Here is a 17,774-nt window from a genome sequence, read left to right on the forward strand (position 1 = left end):
CACACACACACACACACACACACACACACACACACACACATACTCTCTCTTTCACCACACTCAGCCTGGCTTAACCAAACTTTGTCATTTGCCCATTCTTCCCTGAGGGAAGTACACAGAGATACAATTAGCCTTCTCAGCCACTTGTCTGGCTCTTCATGGGACAGGCTCAAGCCACAGTGGCTCTACCCTTAATCTTTTTATGAACACGATCCAAGAGCAGAGACTGCTCTATTTTTTTTTCCCCACCAGGAATATACAGACAAAAGACAGACCCACAGGTTCCCTTTCTTCCCTCCTGTTGCTATCCCCTGCTTCTTGTCTAACTGATATTATGTAAAGGCTCGATGCAGACAGGCTCCCCATCTTTCCTTCGTCACCCTCTCTTGCTCACTCTGTCGTCTGGGTCACGGGGAGGAGGGCAGCTGGGGTGGCAAAGTCAGCACTGATGTCAGAGAAGAGGAGGCCAAGAGAGACAAGGAGAGGTAGAAGCCAGCCCTGTGGCAAGAATGATTCAGAGCCCAGGTCAGACTCTAGGAGTTCTGGCTCTTGGGATGCCCAAAGAATAGCACCCACGCACCTAAGACAGGTGCAGGCCTTTGTATGTTTCAGCCTCCCTCAGATTGCTAAGGAGCTCACTGGGTTGGGAAGGTAGTGTTCAAGTAGGGAAAACTGAATTATAACAACAAAAAAGCCTGCAATTCCTTGAGTACCTCCCATGAGCGGAGCACTCAATGGCATGAACAGTTTGATCTTTGCAATCACACTGTGATATAAATGGAATGACCCCGCTTAATAAATGAGGAACTGAAACTCAAAAACTAAATTCAGTAAGTTGTGCAAAGTCATACAGCTGAGTTTCAAATTCAGCTCTTGCCCACCTCTAGGGCCTGTATCATTTTTACTTCTTTATGTTGTTTCTTCTGACACGTGTACATAGGCATGTGAACACATCCATGCATACACATAGACCCCCAACTTCCAGCTTCGGGTGCCCCCCCGTACCTTCACGGATGGCAATGATGTGAGGATGGTTGAGGGATGACATGATCTCAATCTCCCTCCGTATGTGCATCAGATCTTGCTCATCTTTGATTTTGTCCTTCCGGATGGACTTGATGGCCACCTGGGAACAGAACGCAGGAGAGTGATGAGAAAGGTTTGGCAGAGGACACTCTGGGGGACCTGGTCCTGGTGGTTTGCCTATAGCTGCTATAAAGGCCATAGAGTACACCCAGAGAAGCCATTTCATTCTTCACCAGAGTAAGTGACAGACTGGAGAGCACTTTCCCTAGAAAAAGATCTCACCTGAGCTGAGTGCACATGGTCCATGCAGCAGAAATATGGACCAGTTACCTTCTTATTCATAGTCTACAGACGGACAAGGAAGGTAAAAACCTGCATTTGCAAGGCCGATACTTTATGATTTATGAAGGAAATGTGCCGGTCTGCACCATGAGGACAGGGACCGGTCAGTTTTGCTCACCACTGAATTATTGATGCTGAGTACAGTGCCTGGTGCACACTAGAGGCACAGAATAACTCCTTGTTACATTAGTAAATGAACTGGCCCTCACAACAACCTTGGGAGGTGGGCACAGAAAGCATCATCATTCCCCTTTACAGGTGAAGAAACTGGGACTCAGACAGGTTAGATGATGTGCTCATCTGATTCTGAGTTTGGCACTTTTTCTGCCCCAGAACTGTAATTTGCTATAAGCAATCAGTCACTAGCCACCAAGTATAAACAACACAAATGTTCATCAAGAAACGTAGGGATAGGTCTGGGTGCGGTAGCTCATGCCTGTAATCCAAGCACTTTGGGAAGCCAAGGTAGGAGGATCACTTGAGGCCAGGAGTTTGTGACCAGCCTGGGCAACATGGTGAAACACTGTCTCTACAAAAAATACAAAAACTAGCCAGGTGTGGTGACACATGCCTGTAGTCCCAGCTATAGGTGCATGCTGAGGTGGGGGATTGCTTGAGCACAGGAGGCAGAGGTTGTAGTGAGCCATGATTGCATCACTGTACTCCAGCCTGGGCAGCAGAGCCAGATCTTGTCTCAAAAAAGAAAGAATGAAAGAAAAAGAAAGGAATAAATAAATAAATAAAAATAATAAATAAGGCCGGGCACGGTGGCTCAAGCCTGTAATCCCAGCACTGTGGGAGGCCGAGGTGGGTGGATCACGAGGTCAAGAGATCGAGACCATCCTGGTCAACATGGTGAAACCCCGTCTCTACTAAAAATACAAAAAATTAGCTGGGCATGGTGGTGCGTGCCTGTAATCCCAGCTACTCAGGAGGCTGGGGCAGGAGAATTGCCTGAACCCGGGAGGCGGAGGTTGCGGTGAGCCGAGATCGCACCATTGCACTCCAGCCTGGGTAACAAGAGTGAAACTCCGTCTCAAAAAAAAAACAACCAAAAATAATAATAATAATAATAATAATAATAAATAAATGTAGGAATAAATAACACTTGGTATGTCCGTAGGATGGAATAGAATATTATTCAACCATAAAAAGAATGAAATTCTAACACATGCTATAACACAGATGACCCTTAAAAACATTAATGCTAAGTGAGATAAGCCAATCATGCAAGGATCAATATTGTGTGATCCCACTTAAATGAGGTACCTGGAATAGGCAAATTCGTAGTGACAGAAGAAAGTATTAATAACAGTGGTTACCAGGGACTGGGGGAGGGGAAGTGGGGAGGTGTTTAATGCGTATAGAGTTTCTGTTTTGTAAGATGAAAAGAATTCTGGAGACTGGGTTACAACAACGTTAAATTTAACACTACTGTGCACTTTAAATGGTAACTTTTATATTATGTACATTTTACCACAGGCTTTTAAAAATTGGTCCAAAAATTAGGGAAACAACAACAGCAACAAAAAAACAAAACACAAAACCCTAAACCAGTTTACTCGGTTCAGATAAAAAATGTTTCGGCCAGGTGGCGTGGTTCATGCTTGTAATCCCAGCACTCTGGGAGGCCGAGGCGGGCAGATCACCGGAAGTTGGGAGTTCGAGACCAGTCTGACCAACATGGAGAAACTCCATCTCTACCAAAAATACAGAAATAAGCTGGCTGTGGTGGTGCACACCTGTGATCCCAGCTACTCAGGAGGCTAAGGCAGGGGAATTGCTTGAACCCTGGGAGGCGGAGGTTGCAGTGAGCAGAGATCGTGCCATCGCACTCCAGCCTCAGCCTGAGCAACTCTGTCTCAAAAAAAAAGGAAAGAAAAGAAAAAGAAATGTTCCTCCCCTCCCCCGCTCACAACAAACAAACAACTCAATAGTCGGGGCCTCAGGGCTTGCTATCTTAGCCCAACAAGATGAAGAACACCACTCGTGGGCTGAGCGCTAAGCCCTCTGGACGGTATGTGTGGTGGGCTCAGGAAGGGTGGAGTGAGGCAGGAGGAAGTGGGAACTGGGCTGTCGAGATGCAGCTAGCAAAGCTCTGAGCCACCGAAGGTCTCGGTCCCTCTCTGCTCCACCCTCCTCAGCAGCAGCTCCTGGACAAAACCCCAGAAAATACCAGCGAGCAGGGCCTGGGGTGCAGAGCTGGGGAGGGACACTGCCCCGGGAAGTCTGCCGCTGTCCCCCTGGGAGAGTCCCACCCCTTCTCAGACCCTTGGTTGTCTTTCCCGTGAAACAAACAGGTTGAACTAAAAGATCTGAGGGGCTTTCCCGCTCTGAGTCTATGAAATGAGCTGTTACAGGTGCCACGGGGCCCTCAGAGGCTGCAGGGCTGGGCGGGAGCGGGGTGGGGGTGGGGTGCCACAGGGCCGGCCAGTTCCCGGCAAGTGCTGTCCAAGGACACCAATGGTAAATACGAGACTTCCTCTTATGGGAGATAGGTGAGTGGTGAGAAATCTGAAGACCCAGACTGCGGTAAACAGCTCCTCGTTCCATTTCCCAGGAGGGTTTGTCTCCCCTCAAGATTCAAAGGGAGACAGAAAAAAAGGAAACCCCTGCTCCAGGGGCGGGGCCTCTAATCCACCCTTTCTCAGGGCTCTAGAGGCAGACAATGGCTTCTGGCTTGCAGGGGCAGCAGGCCCTGCCGGCCTGTGTTCTCCATCGGACAAGAATGCGGAACAGCCCTAATCCCGTAAGAGGAGCTGCTCACAATGGCCTGGGCCGGTCGCCCCGGCAACGGGCCAGGGATGGCGTGCCCTCCACCCTGCTCCTCCCCCTGGAGCTTCATCCGTGAAAGAAGGGAGGCCCTGCTCTCTCGGGCCCTCCCTGAGCAGGGCAGGGAGGACAATGGCAGGCGGGAGGGATGGTCACCATGGAGCCTCCTCCCCAAGATGCTGGAGAGGCCCACGCTGCAGCTGCAGGGGATGCGATGGGGCTACCCCCCCTCTACTCCAAACCATCCATCTCTCTCTGTGAGCTAAACAAAGCAAAACAAAACAAAAACCAGGGCTTGGAAGTGGGCAGGGGGCAGGGGTGGGTATAGAGGGCTTGAACCCTCCTTTAGGAGGCACCTCTCTCTCCTGCCTTCAACCTGGAGCATCATTCCCACACACCCCTCGCCTCCATACCTTTTTCCTCTCCCTGAAGGGGAGATTTTATGGACAAGTTATTTTCTCTCTAAAATTGTTTGTTTAAAATTAGACAATGGATAAAGTTCTATGAGTTCTTCCAAGATAAAGGTCCATAAAAAGCAAACAATCAATCATACATAAACACAAATCTCATATCTAGATAATCAAAACTATTTCAAAACTTAAAATGTACACATAGCCCTATCTTGGATGTACAGTTGTATACTCGCAGATACAATAGTGAGATAAATCATCATAGGCTTAGGGGCAGAACTCTAGAGATGACAAGGCCTAAAATAAATGAGCTTCCAAAAAAAAGGAGAAAGAGGTCTTAGAGGTGCTGGGAGGAGTCTGCATGGGGGAAGGTGCAACAAATTGAACCCCAAGATCCATCTCTTTCAACTCCGGAAGCCCATGATTCTACATCAGAATGGTTAATCCTCCTCGAACAGTTCAGCCTTCTGCAAGTTTGTGTGCTCTGGCCTCAGGGGGTAGGTTAGGGACCCACTTAACCTACCCCCTGAGGGGTAATCCACATTAGGTCCCAGCAGATCACAGTACGGCTGGCACCTTCCAGGAAGCAAACAAGTTATGTCATCAGGCCTCCATCAGTCCCCGAGCAGATGGCAGACAAGAAAAGCCATGCATCACTGCCCTGGTGGGGCTGGGCCACTGCTCCCCAGCCTCTCCTGGCCCCAAGGAGAGGGCTCTAGCTATCTGCTGGCTAGCCTGTCAAAGCAAATTGGAGCAACAACTTAGGCCTAGACAGAGCTCAGCATACCGAAAGTGTTCAACAGTTGTTTACTGGTGAACAACAATCACAAATATTTACTAGTTAAGTCGCTGGGCTGATGATCTTTGACTGATGGGACCAGCGCTCAGATAAGATTTTTCTCCTCTTCTTCCTAGACATGGGTGGAGTCCACCTTGGTTATAAGGACTAATTTTTAGGGACCTTTGTTCTCTAGAATACGTGACAAGCCTGGGCGCAGTGGCTCACGCCTATAATCTCAGCACTTTGGGAGACTGAGACAGGCGAATCACTCGAGGCCAGAAGTTTGAGACCAGCCTGGCTGACATGGTAAAACCCCATCTCTACTAAAAATACAAAAATTAGCTAGGCCTGGCAATGCATTCTTGTAATCCCAGCTACTTGGTGGCTGAGGCACAAGAATTGCTTGAACCTGGGGGGCGGAACTTACAATGAGCTGAGATTGCACCACTGTATTCCAGCCTAGGCGACAGAGCGAGACTCTGTCTTAAAAAAATAAAAAATAAAAATAAGATGACTAAAGCCAAGGAAGAGGGTAACAATTGCTGAATGAATCACCCAGACGTAGGAAGGCCGCATGCGTGAGATAGTCCTGGTATAATTGCTAATATTGTCCCTTTTACTCTCTAAACTATACAAGTTTAGACAATACATTATATGGCCACCCTACTGAGAAGGGGTAGGAAAACTAGATTCAATAATAATAACGTAAACTTGAACATCTGATTAGTGGAGGGGGCATCGAGAGCCCATGTATCTAATTCTTATTTGCTCCTATCGAGCTGTGTGACTCTAGATAAGTCACTTGATCAGGTAAGTCTGGTTAACTCATCATCTGGCTGTTTTTCATGTCCTCATCTGAAAAACAAAAGGATCGTTATCTTCCAATCATCTGCTAAGTGTCTTCTATGTGCCTGGCTGGCACTTGTGCTAGGTGTTAGGGATTCAGTCCTCCAGGAGGAGGACTGACAATTAGATAAACCCCATTCTATTTGATAAACATAGCAGTTGATGTCCCTGCCTGCAGAGCTGCAGGAGCACTGGAGAGAAGTTCCTTTGCCTATAGGGGGAGCAGGGAAAACCACCTCTGGGAGAAAGCTGCTTTCGATTTTGAAGGATCGGTGAGTTTTGCTAAGCCAAGGGAGGTGGGCTAGGGAGGGGCAACAAGGGCAGAAAGAAAGGTTTGAGCAAAGGCCAGAAAGAGCCATTCATGAATTCGCACATCAGGATCTCTAAGTACTCTTCCAAACTCTAGAATCCTATGCTGAACTTCGCCAGGAATGGGCCACCTGCTACTATGCCAGGAAGGTGCTAGCCAAGGATTATTATAAGGGGCCCCATACTGTGGCCATGGTAGCCTGCTTGAGCATAATTTCTGATACCGCCCCAGTGGTTTTCTTGACCCTGCGGTCCTGGACATTGAAAGAGACAGCAAGGTTAATTCCTCCTCTTGTTTTGCAAATGGCACACACTGAAGTCCAGAAAGGCGCACTGACTTTTCCAAGGCTTCCCAGCACATCAAGACACAATCAGGATTGAAGATGGAAGGATGGTGCCTGGAGAAGCTTCCATCTCAGAAGAAATTATTTCCTCGGAGATTCCCTGCCTACCTCCCATTGCTGGAGAAGGGAAGGCCCCACATCTTGCCCTGGGCCAGCCTGTGCAGCACAGCCAGCCACCCCATCCCATCCCACTTGCAGATATACAAACATGCCCACTCCTTTGCCAACACCCTGGAGAGGTAGGTGATGTGGCTCATTTGGTAAAAACTGCTTCCCTCCCAGGTACTCAGATCAGGAACAATCTGGATTCAGGAGAAGATGGCAGAAAGGCCTTAGAAAAAGAAGATCCAGAGATGCTGATTCCAGGTGGAGGGAGAGAAGGTGCAAGCTGGGCATCTCTGGTCATAGCTATCACCCAGAGTTGGAGCCAAGATCCTTGATTCCTCTCTGGCCTTTTGTGGAGCAGCTGCTGCCTGGGAGGCAGGACAAGGAGCTGGAGGATGACCCGTTTAGATAACGGAGGAGAGGTTGGGCTGGGTTGGCCCAGACTGGGCAGAGTGGGGGTGGGCCTAGGGGGTGGCTTGCCATCCCACTACACCAGCCAGAGAGCTAGGCAGCGATCAGGAATGGGCTCTGAGGGAAGCCTGAGCCACATCCCCATACTGTGCTGCCCTCTCCTTGCCATCCTCCAGCCCTCTCTACCAGGTTGCTGGGCAAGGAGCGTCCCTGCTCAGCCTTCTTGTGTGGTTTGGCTGGAGCTCAAGGACAAGAGTGGCCCGCAGCCTCCCAGCCTGCTGCTGAGCAGGCAGGTGCATGAGGAGCTGGGAGGGCAGTGTCCTGCCAAGCAAGCCCTTGGCAGCTGGCCAGGTGCGAGTTCTTCTCTGGAACTGGGGCTGAAGGAGAGACTAGGACTTTGAACAAAGTGATTTGGCTTAGGGAAGCCAAACACAATCCACTCTCTTTCTGGGGGTAGGACAGACCTCCAGGATGCAGGGATTCCCCAGGAAAGGGAAGGGCAGGGCTTCATCAAAGCCAGCCTTGCTGGGATAATAACACTGTGTGTGGCAGACACTGTGCTAAGCACTTTATATATGCTATCTTACTTAATCCTCAGGGAACCCCACGAGGTGGGAATGATGATCTCCCCCACTCTACTCAGATTAGGAAACTGAGGTACAGAGAGATCACAACAGCTGGTAAGCAATGGAACCATGATTTGAACCCTTGCAGCCTTGAGTGTCAGCTAGGCAGCATCCCCAACAAGGTTTGAAACCCGAGAATATAGTGTAGTTCACCCACCCAGAATCCTTCAACACAGTCATTGTATATGAGGGTGGGGGTTGGTTCCCAGTGACTCTTCCCACCTGAAACATTGCCTGGAGCAATGGGAAAGGCAGCAGGAGCTAACTGTTGGAATAACAAAGTACACTGAGGCAAGCCCAGGCTCATCTCAAGGCCAACTCCCAGTCCAGGACTCAGTACTTGGTCATCCAGGAGCCCACGTTGCAGGCATGCCACTCACCAGCTACAGGGTAAGGCCCTCTCCAGGCCTCAGTTACTCTATCTGTCAATGAAGGTATCGGACCATCTCAGTCATTTTCAAACATTTTGAAATCCTGCACAGCAATCTAATACATAAAAAAGACAGAAGCACCCTTGCTCCAGAGCACTGCCCACTTGGACTCATGACCCTCACTGCCCCTTGGCGCAGAAAGATGCAAGTTGTACCTTGGAGGTACGACTTCTCATGAAGATCATCAAAAGGCTTTGGTGGACTCCACCATTCCAGAAACCCTAGCATGTGTTTTTCTCTTTAGGGGGAAGGGTGGCCAGGGGAGCTGGGAGAATACAGAAGGAAATGTCATTTGGATACCAGGAATGTATTGAAGATCCAGAGCAAATATTTGTTTTTCCTTTGATGCCCTCCTAGAGCAGGCATCAGTTCCGCCCACCTGCCCTTCCCTCTGCCAATCCCATCTGGCCCCTGATAATCCCATCTAGGCAGGTTGGGAGCAGGAAGTGTGCTGGAAAGGTAGAGAGAAAATTGGGATGGAAGTCACCCAGCAGGCTTTCCTCTGAATCTAGCTCCCACCAACTATCTCAATTCATGCTGGGGGAGGTCTTGGGCAGCTCCCATACCCCTCTCCCCAACTGAAGTATCCTGAGGCACCAGGTCTCTCTTGCTTCATAGAGGAGAGTCAAGAGACAGGGGAGGGTAACGTGGGGAAGAAGCAGTGCTCCAGAATTGAGAAAACATTAGCACAGCAGGCAGCTGCTCTCCAAGAAGGAAGGAGACTCTGAGCAAGTTCCCAGCTGCAGTACTGGGTGGTCTGGATCAGGCAGGTTCACAGCAGGTCCCATGCCTACTGCTCTTGGCTTCCTACAAAGAGCAAGAGGCATGAGGCCAGGGAGTACCTTCTGAATTCTCTCTGTTCTAATGTAATTAGAGCTGGAATCCCTGCCTAAATCCACTGAGATTTGAAAACTGAAAGCTAGTTTATCTCATTCTGGAATCAAATGAGATCTCTCTCTTACTTTCTGTCTCTCACGCACGTCCACACACACACCCGCACACACACCCCACAGTGACCTGGGTCAAGAGTCTGATGGGATCTCTGAACTTAAATCTCAGTTTCTAAGTTTCTAGGCCACCCCAGTCCCCACAACTCAGTCTCCCCACCCCCAAGAAGCATGAAGCACAAGCCACGAGCAGCTCTTTTCCAGCTAAGCCCCTGAAAAAGCCTGGGTCCAACAGCCTCAAGCCTGGAGCCTCACTGGGCCCTCACACTTTGTAGAAAGGGAAAGAAAAGGCAAGCCAGGAAGTACATGATTGCCCAATTGCTGTAACCTGGCAGCAGGCAACTGGGGACTGTGCCAGGCGATAGCAGGAAAAACATACTCGGTCCTATTGATGGGACCATAATCTAGCCCTTTCTCCAACAACCACTCTCCTTCACCAATGAAATGACTTCTTGAATTTCAAACCAGCTACTGGCTGCAAAAGCAAACACAATCTGGGGAGGTAACTGCTGCTTAGCCAATAGGACAAACCGCACACACACACACACACACACACACACCCTCACAACCAGCACCCAACTGGATTTGGCAAAACACAATAATGGCTAAAACACCTGCTGTAAAAGGCTTGTTAAAATATATATTATACGGCCCTATCCTAGACCTTCAGAATAAATTACTCTGGGTGTGGAACCAGAGAATGTAAGTATTTTAAACAAACATCCCAGGTGATTCTTATGTACTTTAAACTCAAGTTTGAGAACTAATTAGCCACTGCTAACTAACTTTTAACAAATTTGCCATCCTTTCTGGCCTTTCCAGAAGTTCTCACTGCAAGTTCTATGCATCAGGGGCAATTTAAGTTCATATTTCTATCTTATTCAATTCTCACAGCAGCTTGTGAGGCAGGCTGTGTTTTCTACAGTTTTGCAGAAGGGGAAACAAAGTACGGAGATGAAGGAAGTTGTCCAAGGTCACACAGATTGCTAGACTACTACATTCGCACCAAATTCACAGGACATGTTTTTGAAAAGGCCTCCAAACTAAAAGGTATCTCTGGTGCAGTGGACCTGGTACCAGAACCTGGTTTCACATTTTCCAGAATCAAAGACTCATCATAATGAAATTTCAACTAAATCTTAGAGCTGGAAAGGACCTCAATGTCAAAATCCACCCCCTGTGCCAGATCTCCAGTGCTCTGGGCTGCCAGACTCTTAAGAGTTGGGGGAACGCCACGCCTCATCCATTCATTTACCAAATCCCTACTAAGATGGGGTGGCTTCTACTACCTCTTCCCATTGCACTGTATTGAACAATCTATTCCCAGCAAAATTCAACTTAAGTCCCATTCATCTCATCCCAGGACAGAACACGATTCGTCTTTCCGTGCGAACTATCCATAGCCTCACTTTTTTTTTTTTTATTTGACAATCATCACAGAAGTGTGGTGTTGCTGGCTGGGGTTCGTAAGTCTGCAACCACTGTCCCCCGCAATCACCGACCGACACATCTGCCACAGACACCCCCCAGTAGCCCCGCAAGCTCAGCGCGGTAAAGACCACGCTGGCCTCTTCGCCCAGCAACGAGCGAGCCCCCCGCCCCCCTCCTCCGCTCCCAGCCAGCGGCCAAGCCCGAGCCTGCCCCGCGCCGCGAGAGGGAGCCGCACTCACCAGGCGCCCCGAGCTCTCCCGCGCCTTCTTCACCTTCCCGTAGGTGCCTTTGCCCAGGGTCTCCAGGAACTCGTAGCGGTGCCGCAGATTGTGCTTGTGGTGGTGCCGCTTCACCGCCTGCTTCTTCATCAGGGGCTTGGGCGACTTGATGAGCCCTTCCGCCAGCGGCCGGGCGAGCTCCGCGGCCGAGGGAGTGGGGCCGGAGCGCCGCGGGAAAACCAGCGACTCCATGGCGCACAGGAGGTGCGCGAGGGCGGCAGGGGAATCAATAGGCTGTGCGGCTAGGGCTGAAGCGCGGGGCCCAGGTCCCGCACCGGGACGGGGAGCCACAGCAGCACTAGAACGCGCAGAAAGCACAGCATTCCAAGTTGCTATAAACGCCCTGAGAACGGGCCCTGGACACGCCCCCCCGGGCCTATTGGCTTGCTCGCCGGCGGCGCATGACCACGGCCGTCCACATTGGCTTGCCGGGGCTCCAGGCCCCGCCTCCTCCCCATCGGCGTGGCCGAGAAAAGTGTCAATGGAGTCCCGCCCACCTGGGCCCCAAGGGCCAGGAATGGGGACTAGGGGATTCTAGCGGAGGCAGCCTGAGGCCCAGAGCTTTCCTCTGGGGGCCCTTGGAGCTGCTCTCGCCTCTGAGTGGTGCTTGGTCTTGGTTAGAGCCCTGTTGTTTCATTGTCCTTCGTTCTCAGTTGGCAAGGGACAATCTGAGGGCACCAGAGGCCACCAAAGTATTTCTCCATCCTGAGTAATTTGCTTGTCCCAAGCCAAAATCTATAATTGCTTGACAACTTCATTAAGTCCATAAAGGAGAAAGGGAGCTGGGATGGGACTGAGGCAGAATCCAGCCTAATGGGAAGGCTGGTGCAGAGCTGTTCTACGGTTCCTTAGATCAACCTTACTTGGGTATTGAAATCCAATGGCTCTGGAAATTTCTTCCCTCTTCCTCAAAGAGGGCTTCTTAGGAGGATCACCTGAGGTCCTGGAGTTCGAGACCAGCCTGGCCAACACGGCGAAACCCCGTCCCCACTAAAAATACAAAATTAGCCGCCGGGTGTAGTGGCGCACACCTGTAATCCCAGGGACTGGGATTACAGGCAGGAGAATCGCTTGAACCCAGGAAGCAAAGGTTGCAGTGAGCCGAGATGGCGCCACTGCACTCCAGCCTGGGCAACAAAGTGAGGCTCTATCTCAGAAGAAAAAGAAAAAGAAAAAAAAGAGGACTTTGAAGTTTGAGTAGATTCCCTCAACCACTTGGTGGAATTTATTTTTGAAGCATCAGCTGGAGGTGGAGATAACCAAAAAGGACATGTATTTATTTAAAAATTTTATACTCCAACTATCTAACCTGTGTCCCTAAATCTGAAAATAGGTGCTCCACCCGAGGTTTTCTTGTCGTGTGCCAGGAACACTGGTGGTGGATTATGAGGTTTCACTTGGTTTTTGAGACCTGGTGTTGCTACGTCCAGAATCTCCACTCTGAGTGCTATTTAGAGTGAAATGAGAATGCCCATAGGTTTTCCTTCTTGCTTTAAATGGAGGAGAGGGAACGTTTTCCCCTTTGGCCATCTTGATAACCTAATCCTGTGAAATAAATATTATTCTGCCCAAGGTCACATAATTGGTAACAAAGTGGCAAATGAAAAGGACCTATCCTGATCCTCGAGGAAGACAATGGAGGACAACAGACTTAAATCCTCTTCTCTGAGGGAAACCCCTTCTGCAAGCCAGTTTAGGGCCCTGGATGGATTCCAGCTCTGCTGGGCAGCCAGCCTTCCCCTCAGGCCTTCAGGAGGATGGTGCCTCCCCTGTGTATCCAGGGCATGCTGAGGACAAAGAAGGACTCACCTCCAGTGGCTGCCCACTTTTCTACTTCTACTGGTCTTTTTTTTTTTTTTTTTGAGATGGAGACTTGCTCTGTCACCCAGGCTGTAGTGCAGTGGCACGATTTCGGCTTTTTTTTTTTTTTTTTTTGAGATGGAGACTTGCTCTGTCACCCAGGCTGTAGTGCAGTGGCACGATTTCGGCTCACGGCATCCTCTGCCGCCTGGGTTCAATCGAATCTCCTGCCTCAGCGTCCTGAGTAGCTGGGACTACAGGCACACGCCACCACGCTCAGCTAATTTTGTTGTATTTTAGTAGAGACGGGGTTTCACCATGTTGGCCAGGATGGTCTTGATCTCCTGACCTCGTGATCTGCCCACCTCGACCTCCCAAAGTGCTGGGATTACAGGCGTGAGCCACCTCACCCTGCCCTTCTGTTGATCCTGTGATTTTTTTTCTAGTGTGAGTTACAGATGTCTTCATCCCTCCATGGAGCTCTTTGCCTCCTTTGTGGCTGGAGAGGATCCACCTTACACAGGAAACCAACTTCTCTCTCCCAAATTTGGAGGGCCGCAGGAGGTTGTGGCTGGTGTGGCATTCTTCCCTCTACCAGCCTCCCCTTTTGCTGTGGGTTATCTGTGCAAATAGGATGAGGCCCACAGATAGTTGCCCTGACTTGCTATTTCCTTTCCCTTCTAAAATCTGCATCTATTCCTGGGGGCTCATCCAGACGATTAGGATTCTCAAAAGGAAGCATGGGTAACATAAGAGCAAGCACAGGACCGAGTGTTAGGGGACCTGAGTTCAAGTCCTGACTCTGACATTAACCAGTTCTGTGACCTTCTACTAATTACCTCACTCTACAAATACTGGTGCCCACTAGGTGCTGAGCCTGGGGATACAATGGTGACAAGATCCCTGCCTTTGGAGTGTTCTCAGTCTAGTGAGAAATAAACAAGTAAATCCTGTACAGAGGGAGAGGGGTCCATGATGGAAGAAGAACAGATGGGCTTTTTTTTTTTTTTTTGAGACGGAATTTTGCTCTTGTTGCCCAGGCTGGAGAGCAATGGTGCGATCTCGGCTCACCACAACCTCTGCCTCCCGGGTTCAAGCAATTCTCTTGCCTCAGCCTCTCAAGTAGCTGGGATTACAGACATGCACCACCACGCCTGGCTAATTTTGTATTTTTAGTAGAGACAGAGTTTCTCCATGTTGGTCAGGCTGGTCTCAAACTCCCAACCTCAGGTGATCCGCCCATCTCGGCCTCCCAAAGTGCTGGGATTACAGGCATGAAATACCTGGTCCGGCTCAGATTGCCTTTAAAATATGTATCCCAGATGGGAGGAGGCTGCTCAGGGGCAGGTTCCTAAAGCCAGGGCTTTTTAAGTTGAGACCCAATGGACAAGTGGCAATTGGCTGGCTGAATCAACATTTCTTCATAAGAATTATACAGATGAGCCTAATACTTCTTTTGAGGCTTAATCTAGCTAGACTCCTGTAATTTTTTCCAGGTATCCCCAACACCCAGTGTACTGCAAGTCACCTAAAAGGCACTCCACAGATGTTTATGGACTGAAGGAATGGATGTGCCATGGAATCCGAAGACGAAACGAAAAGGACCTACATGTGATTGGGCCCACTCCATTACCTGGCCATGGTCAGGGGGAATCACTTGCAACCCCCTGGACCTTCTCGCTCCCACTGCAGCTTCCATTGACTACAATCTGAATCCCCATCTAGGTGGTGAGCCATGGGTGACCAAAGAACACAGCAGGCAGGCAAGGAAGACCCAGAGCCAGAACAGCATGTGATAAGGAAATGATCTAAGCTGCTGAAACTCAGCTCTCAAATTCCTCAAAGGAGATGTGGTTGGTGGGAGAGCAAGAGTGCCTGACAGGGAATCTGTGTTGGTCAGGGACTCTGCCACCAGCAGTCTTGGGGACTTCCTAGGTCATGTAGTTGGATGTGTGGATGTGCTGGGATGTCTGGCTGAGATAAGCTACTCTCAATCCTGCCTGCCCCACTGTTGACTCCTGGGAGGGAGAGGCCTACCCCTAGCCCCAAGTCCTGTGGCTGATCCATGTCTGAGGGTTGAGGGCAGGTAAGGCAGATCTCAGATATGGCTCATGGGGGAAAGCTATGTATTGGATCTACTATGTGCTGTGCTGGGAAAACAAGTGGGAACAAATGTTTGTCTCTGTCCTTACACACTTCACAATCTGTGTGTGTGTCTGTAGGGGAGGAGGGGTGGGTCCAGACTGGTAAAAGGGGATTTGAAAGCAGCTCAGAATGTGGACTGCTGTGCTGTGTCCTGCTGGGAGCAGGACAGGTGAGAAGCACCAAGGCTATGCTTTGGGGGTCAGGTGAGGGTTGGGGGCAGATAAGGCAGATCTCAGATAACTGTAAGATGAGTCTTGTGGAGTGACTAATATTAGCTCTCTGCTCTCAGGGAGTTTACAGTTTAGTAAGGGAAATAAGATAAACATACAATTTACCATATAATCCAAGGCAAAAAGTGGTAAGACCCTCAGGAGAGGTGTGAAGTGCCCATGGGGTCAACTGGATGGGCTTTATTCTGGCTCAGAGGTTAGAGGGGGAGCCTCATAGTTGAGCCTTGAAGGGTGGGTGGGATTTGGCTAAACTATGAGGAAAGGCCTTGGAGATGGAATGGGAGTGGGGTGAGGGAAGGAGAGACTGAAAGTACCATGGGGCTGGTAACTGATGATGACGGTGGGGTGTAACTGATGAGCCACAGGGGGCTTTCTGGGCCCAGAGCATCTTCTCCCTTGGAATTACCTTAGTATGATGCCTGAGCATCTCTTTTCTTTTCTCTGGGAAAAGGGCTGCTGCAGGCTGGAGGGCTCAGCTCACCACCCACTTCCAGCCCAAGACCTCAATCATCATATTATCTGAGCCCTGAGGACGAATTACAGCCTGTAGTCATTCCCCACCTTCTCACCAAGAGAAGGATGCAAATCCTGAGTCTCTGGCAAATTGGGAAGCCTAGCTCAAAGCTGCCCTCTTCTGACCAAAGTAAGCCTAGCATGTTTTATGGGATACCCAAAGCTGGGACCAAAGCAGAAGTCGGCTTAGGCAATTTGTTCCTCCAGTGAGCCATTCATTTGTTCATTCATTTATTCATTCACTCATCCAACAAATATGGACTGAGCAATTGCAACAGCAGGTATAATAATGTCTAACATTTATTTATTTATTTGAGATGGAGTTTTGCTCTTGTTGTCCAGGCTGGAGTGCAATGGCATGATCTCGGCTCACTGCAACTTACGCCTCCCAGGTTCAAGCGATTCTCTTGCCTCAGCCTCCCAAGTAGCTGGGATTACAGGTGTACACCACCATGCTCGGCTAATTTTGTATTTTTAGTAGAGACGTGATTTCACCATGTTGGTCAGGCTGGTCTGGAACTCCTGGCTACAAGTGGTCCACCCGCCTCAGCCTTGCAAAGTGCTGGGATTATAGGTGTAAGCCACCATGCCCGGCCAATATCTAACATTTATTAAGCCAGCCCTCCTTCTAAATTCTAAATTCTAGTACGTCTTGCCCAGAGTTTCTCTGGCAAGACGTACTAGAATTTAGAATTCACTGAAAACAGCCCTCAACTCTCAATTACCCTGAGAAACGGAATGTAATTCACAGGCCACGTCTGGGAGGGAATGTGACTGAAGGAGAGGCTAGCTCTTCTCCCCAAGCCAAAGAGCTTGCCCTGTCTCCCACCTGGAATGGGAGGGAGAGCACAGGCAGAGGGAAAGGAGGCAGGAATGCAGGGGTCTAGTTTCACTTCCACCACCAACACGACCCATGCCACGCCGTGGCCAAGGACTTTGTCTTTTAGAGGTGGTTCCTTATCTGTAAAAGGGGATTTGGGTAAACCAACTCTGAGTTTCATTTCAAATCTGCTGTAACTTCTCTGCAATATCTAAGTAGGGACAAATTAGAAATCTCAGCCACTGGCGTTCTTTTGTCACCTGGTAACTGATTCCCTCAGTACTGGACATTTGGGAGCCCCATTCCATCTCCTGTGCCCAGGCTGGCATGATGTTTTCGGCTCAAGAGTCTGGCAACCTGGGCTTCAGGCTCTGCTCTTCCATGAACTGTGTCTATAACTCAAGTCTCCACCACTTCATGTATGAATAAGAATTATTCTTTTATGCAGCTAACATACTGTGTGCCAACCACTCTTCCTTAGACTTCCTGTATTAATGAATTCAATCCTTTCTACAACCCTATGAAGTAGGTACTAGCCTATGATATCCCCATTGCAGACGAGGAAAGTCAGACACAGAGCAATTAAGGAACAAACTACACAGGGTCACAGAGCTGTCAAGTGTTGGAGCAGATTGGACCCCAGGCGATCTGGCTTCAGGAACAGCACACTTAGCCATCATACTTTGGCTTAGAGAGGATTCCTGACTTGCCCAGAGTCTCCAGTAGACTAAGCTGTTTTGCATCATAGTTTACTCATCTGAAATGATCACCTCCTGGGCTTGCTGTGGGATGAAATGAGAAGTGAGGTTGTCAGATTGATGGTTTCCTGTCAGTCTGCTTGAGGCTTTGCTGGGCTCTGGTCCTCCCAAGTCTCCTCCCCCAATTTTGGCAAAGACCCAAGAGTATGTGTGGGCCTATGACAGCAAGGGGCTTATCTGAGCTCCAGCTCATCTGATTTAGGACAGAGGACAGTTAGGATAAACTCAGAACTAGGAAGGGGTCATTGAAACTGCCCAAGGCTGGAGCTTTGTGTTAAGGGAGGGAGGGAGAGCTGACCTGAGAGAGAAAAGAAAGGACCTCCTAACAACTCTGAGTGCTAGATTTTAACACCTGGAGGAAGCTGTTCTGAGAGCTGGGAGGTGGAGTGGGTGGATATATGTGTAGGTCTAAAACGTCTAGCCAGTGTTTTGGAAAGGGTTTCCTTACC

At 49.5% G+C, this 17,774-nt stretch overlaps 1 protein-coding gene across 1 annotated transcript in view; it reads right to left on the minus strand.

The window, feature by feature from the left end:
* The window catches only part of NUAK2 (NUAK family kinase 2), a 20,165-nt gene extending 8,764 nt beyond the window's left edge, over window positions 1–11,401 (minus strand). Inside the window, exons 1-2 of the mRNA XM_017525444.2 lie at window positions 11,021–11,401; window positions 1,006–1,126 (exon numbers count right to left, since the gene is read on the minus strand). Of these exons, the coding sequence (XP_017380933.1) occupies window positions 1,006–1,126; window positions 11,021–11,251 (352 nt within the window). The 5' untranslated portion in view covers window positions 11,252–11,401. The remainder of the gene's footprint in view (window positions 1–1,005; window positions 1,127–11,020) is intronic.
* Window positions 11,402–17,774: the final 6,373 nt, after the last annotated feature.

Source organism: Cebus imitator, unplaced genomic scaffold, assembly GCF_001604975.1.
Source record: "Cebus imitator isolate Cc_AM_T3 unplaced genomic scaffold, Cebus_imitator-1.0 Scaffold38, whole genome shotgun sequence".
Lineage (NCBI taxonomy): Eukaryota > Metazoa > Chordata > Mammalia > Primates > Cebidae > Cebus > Cebus imitator.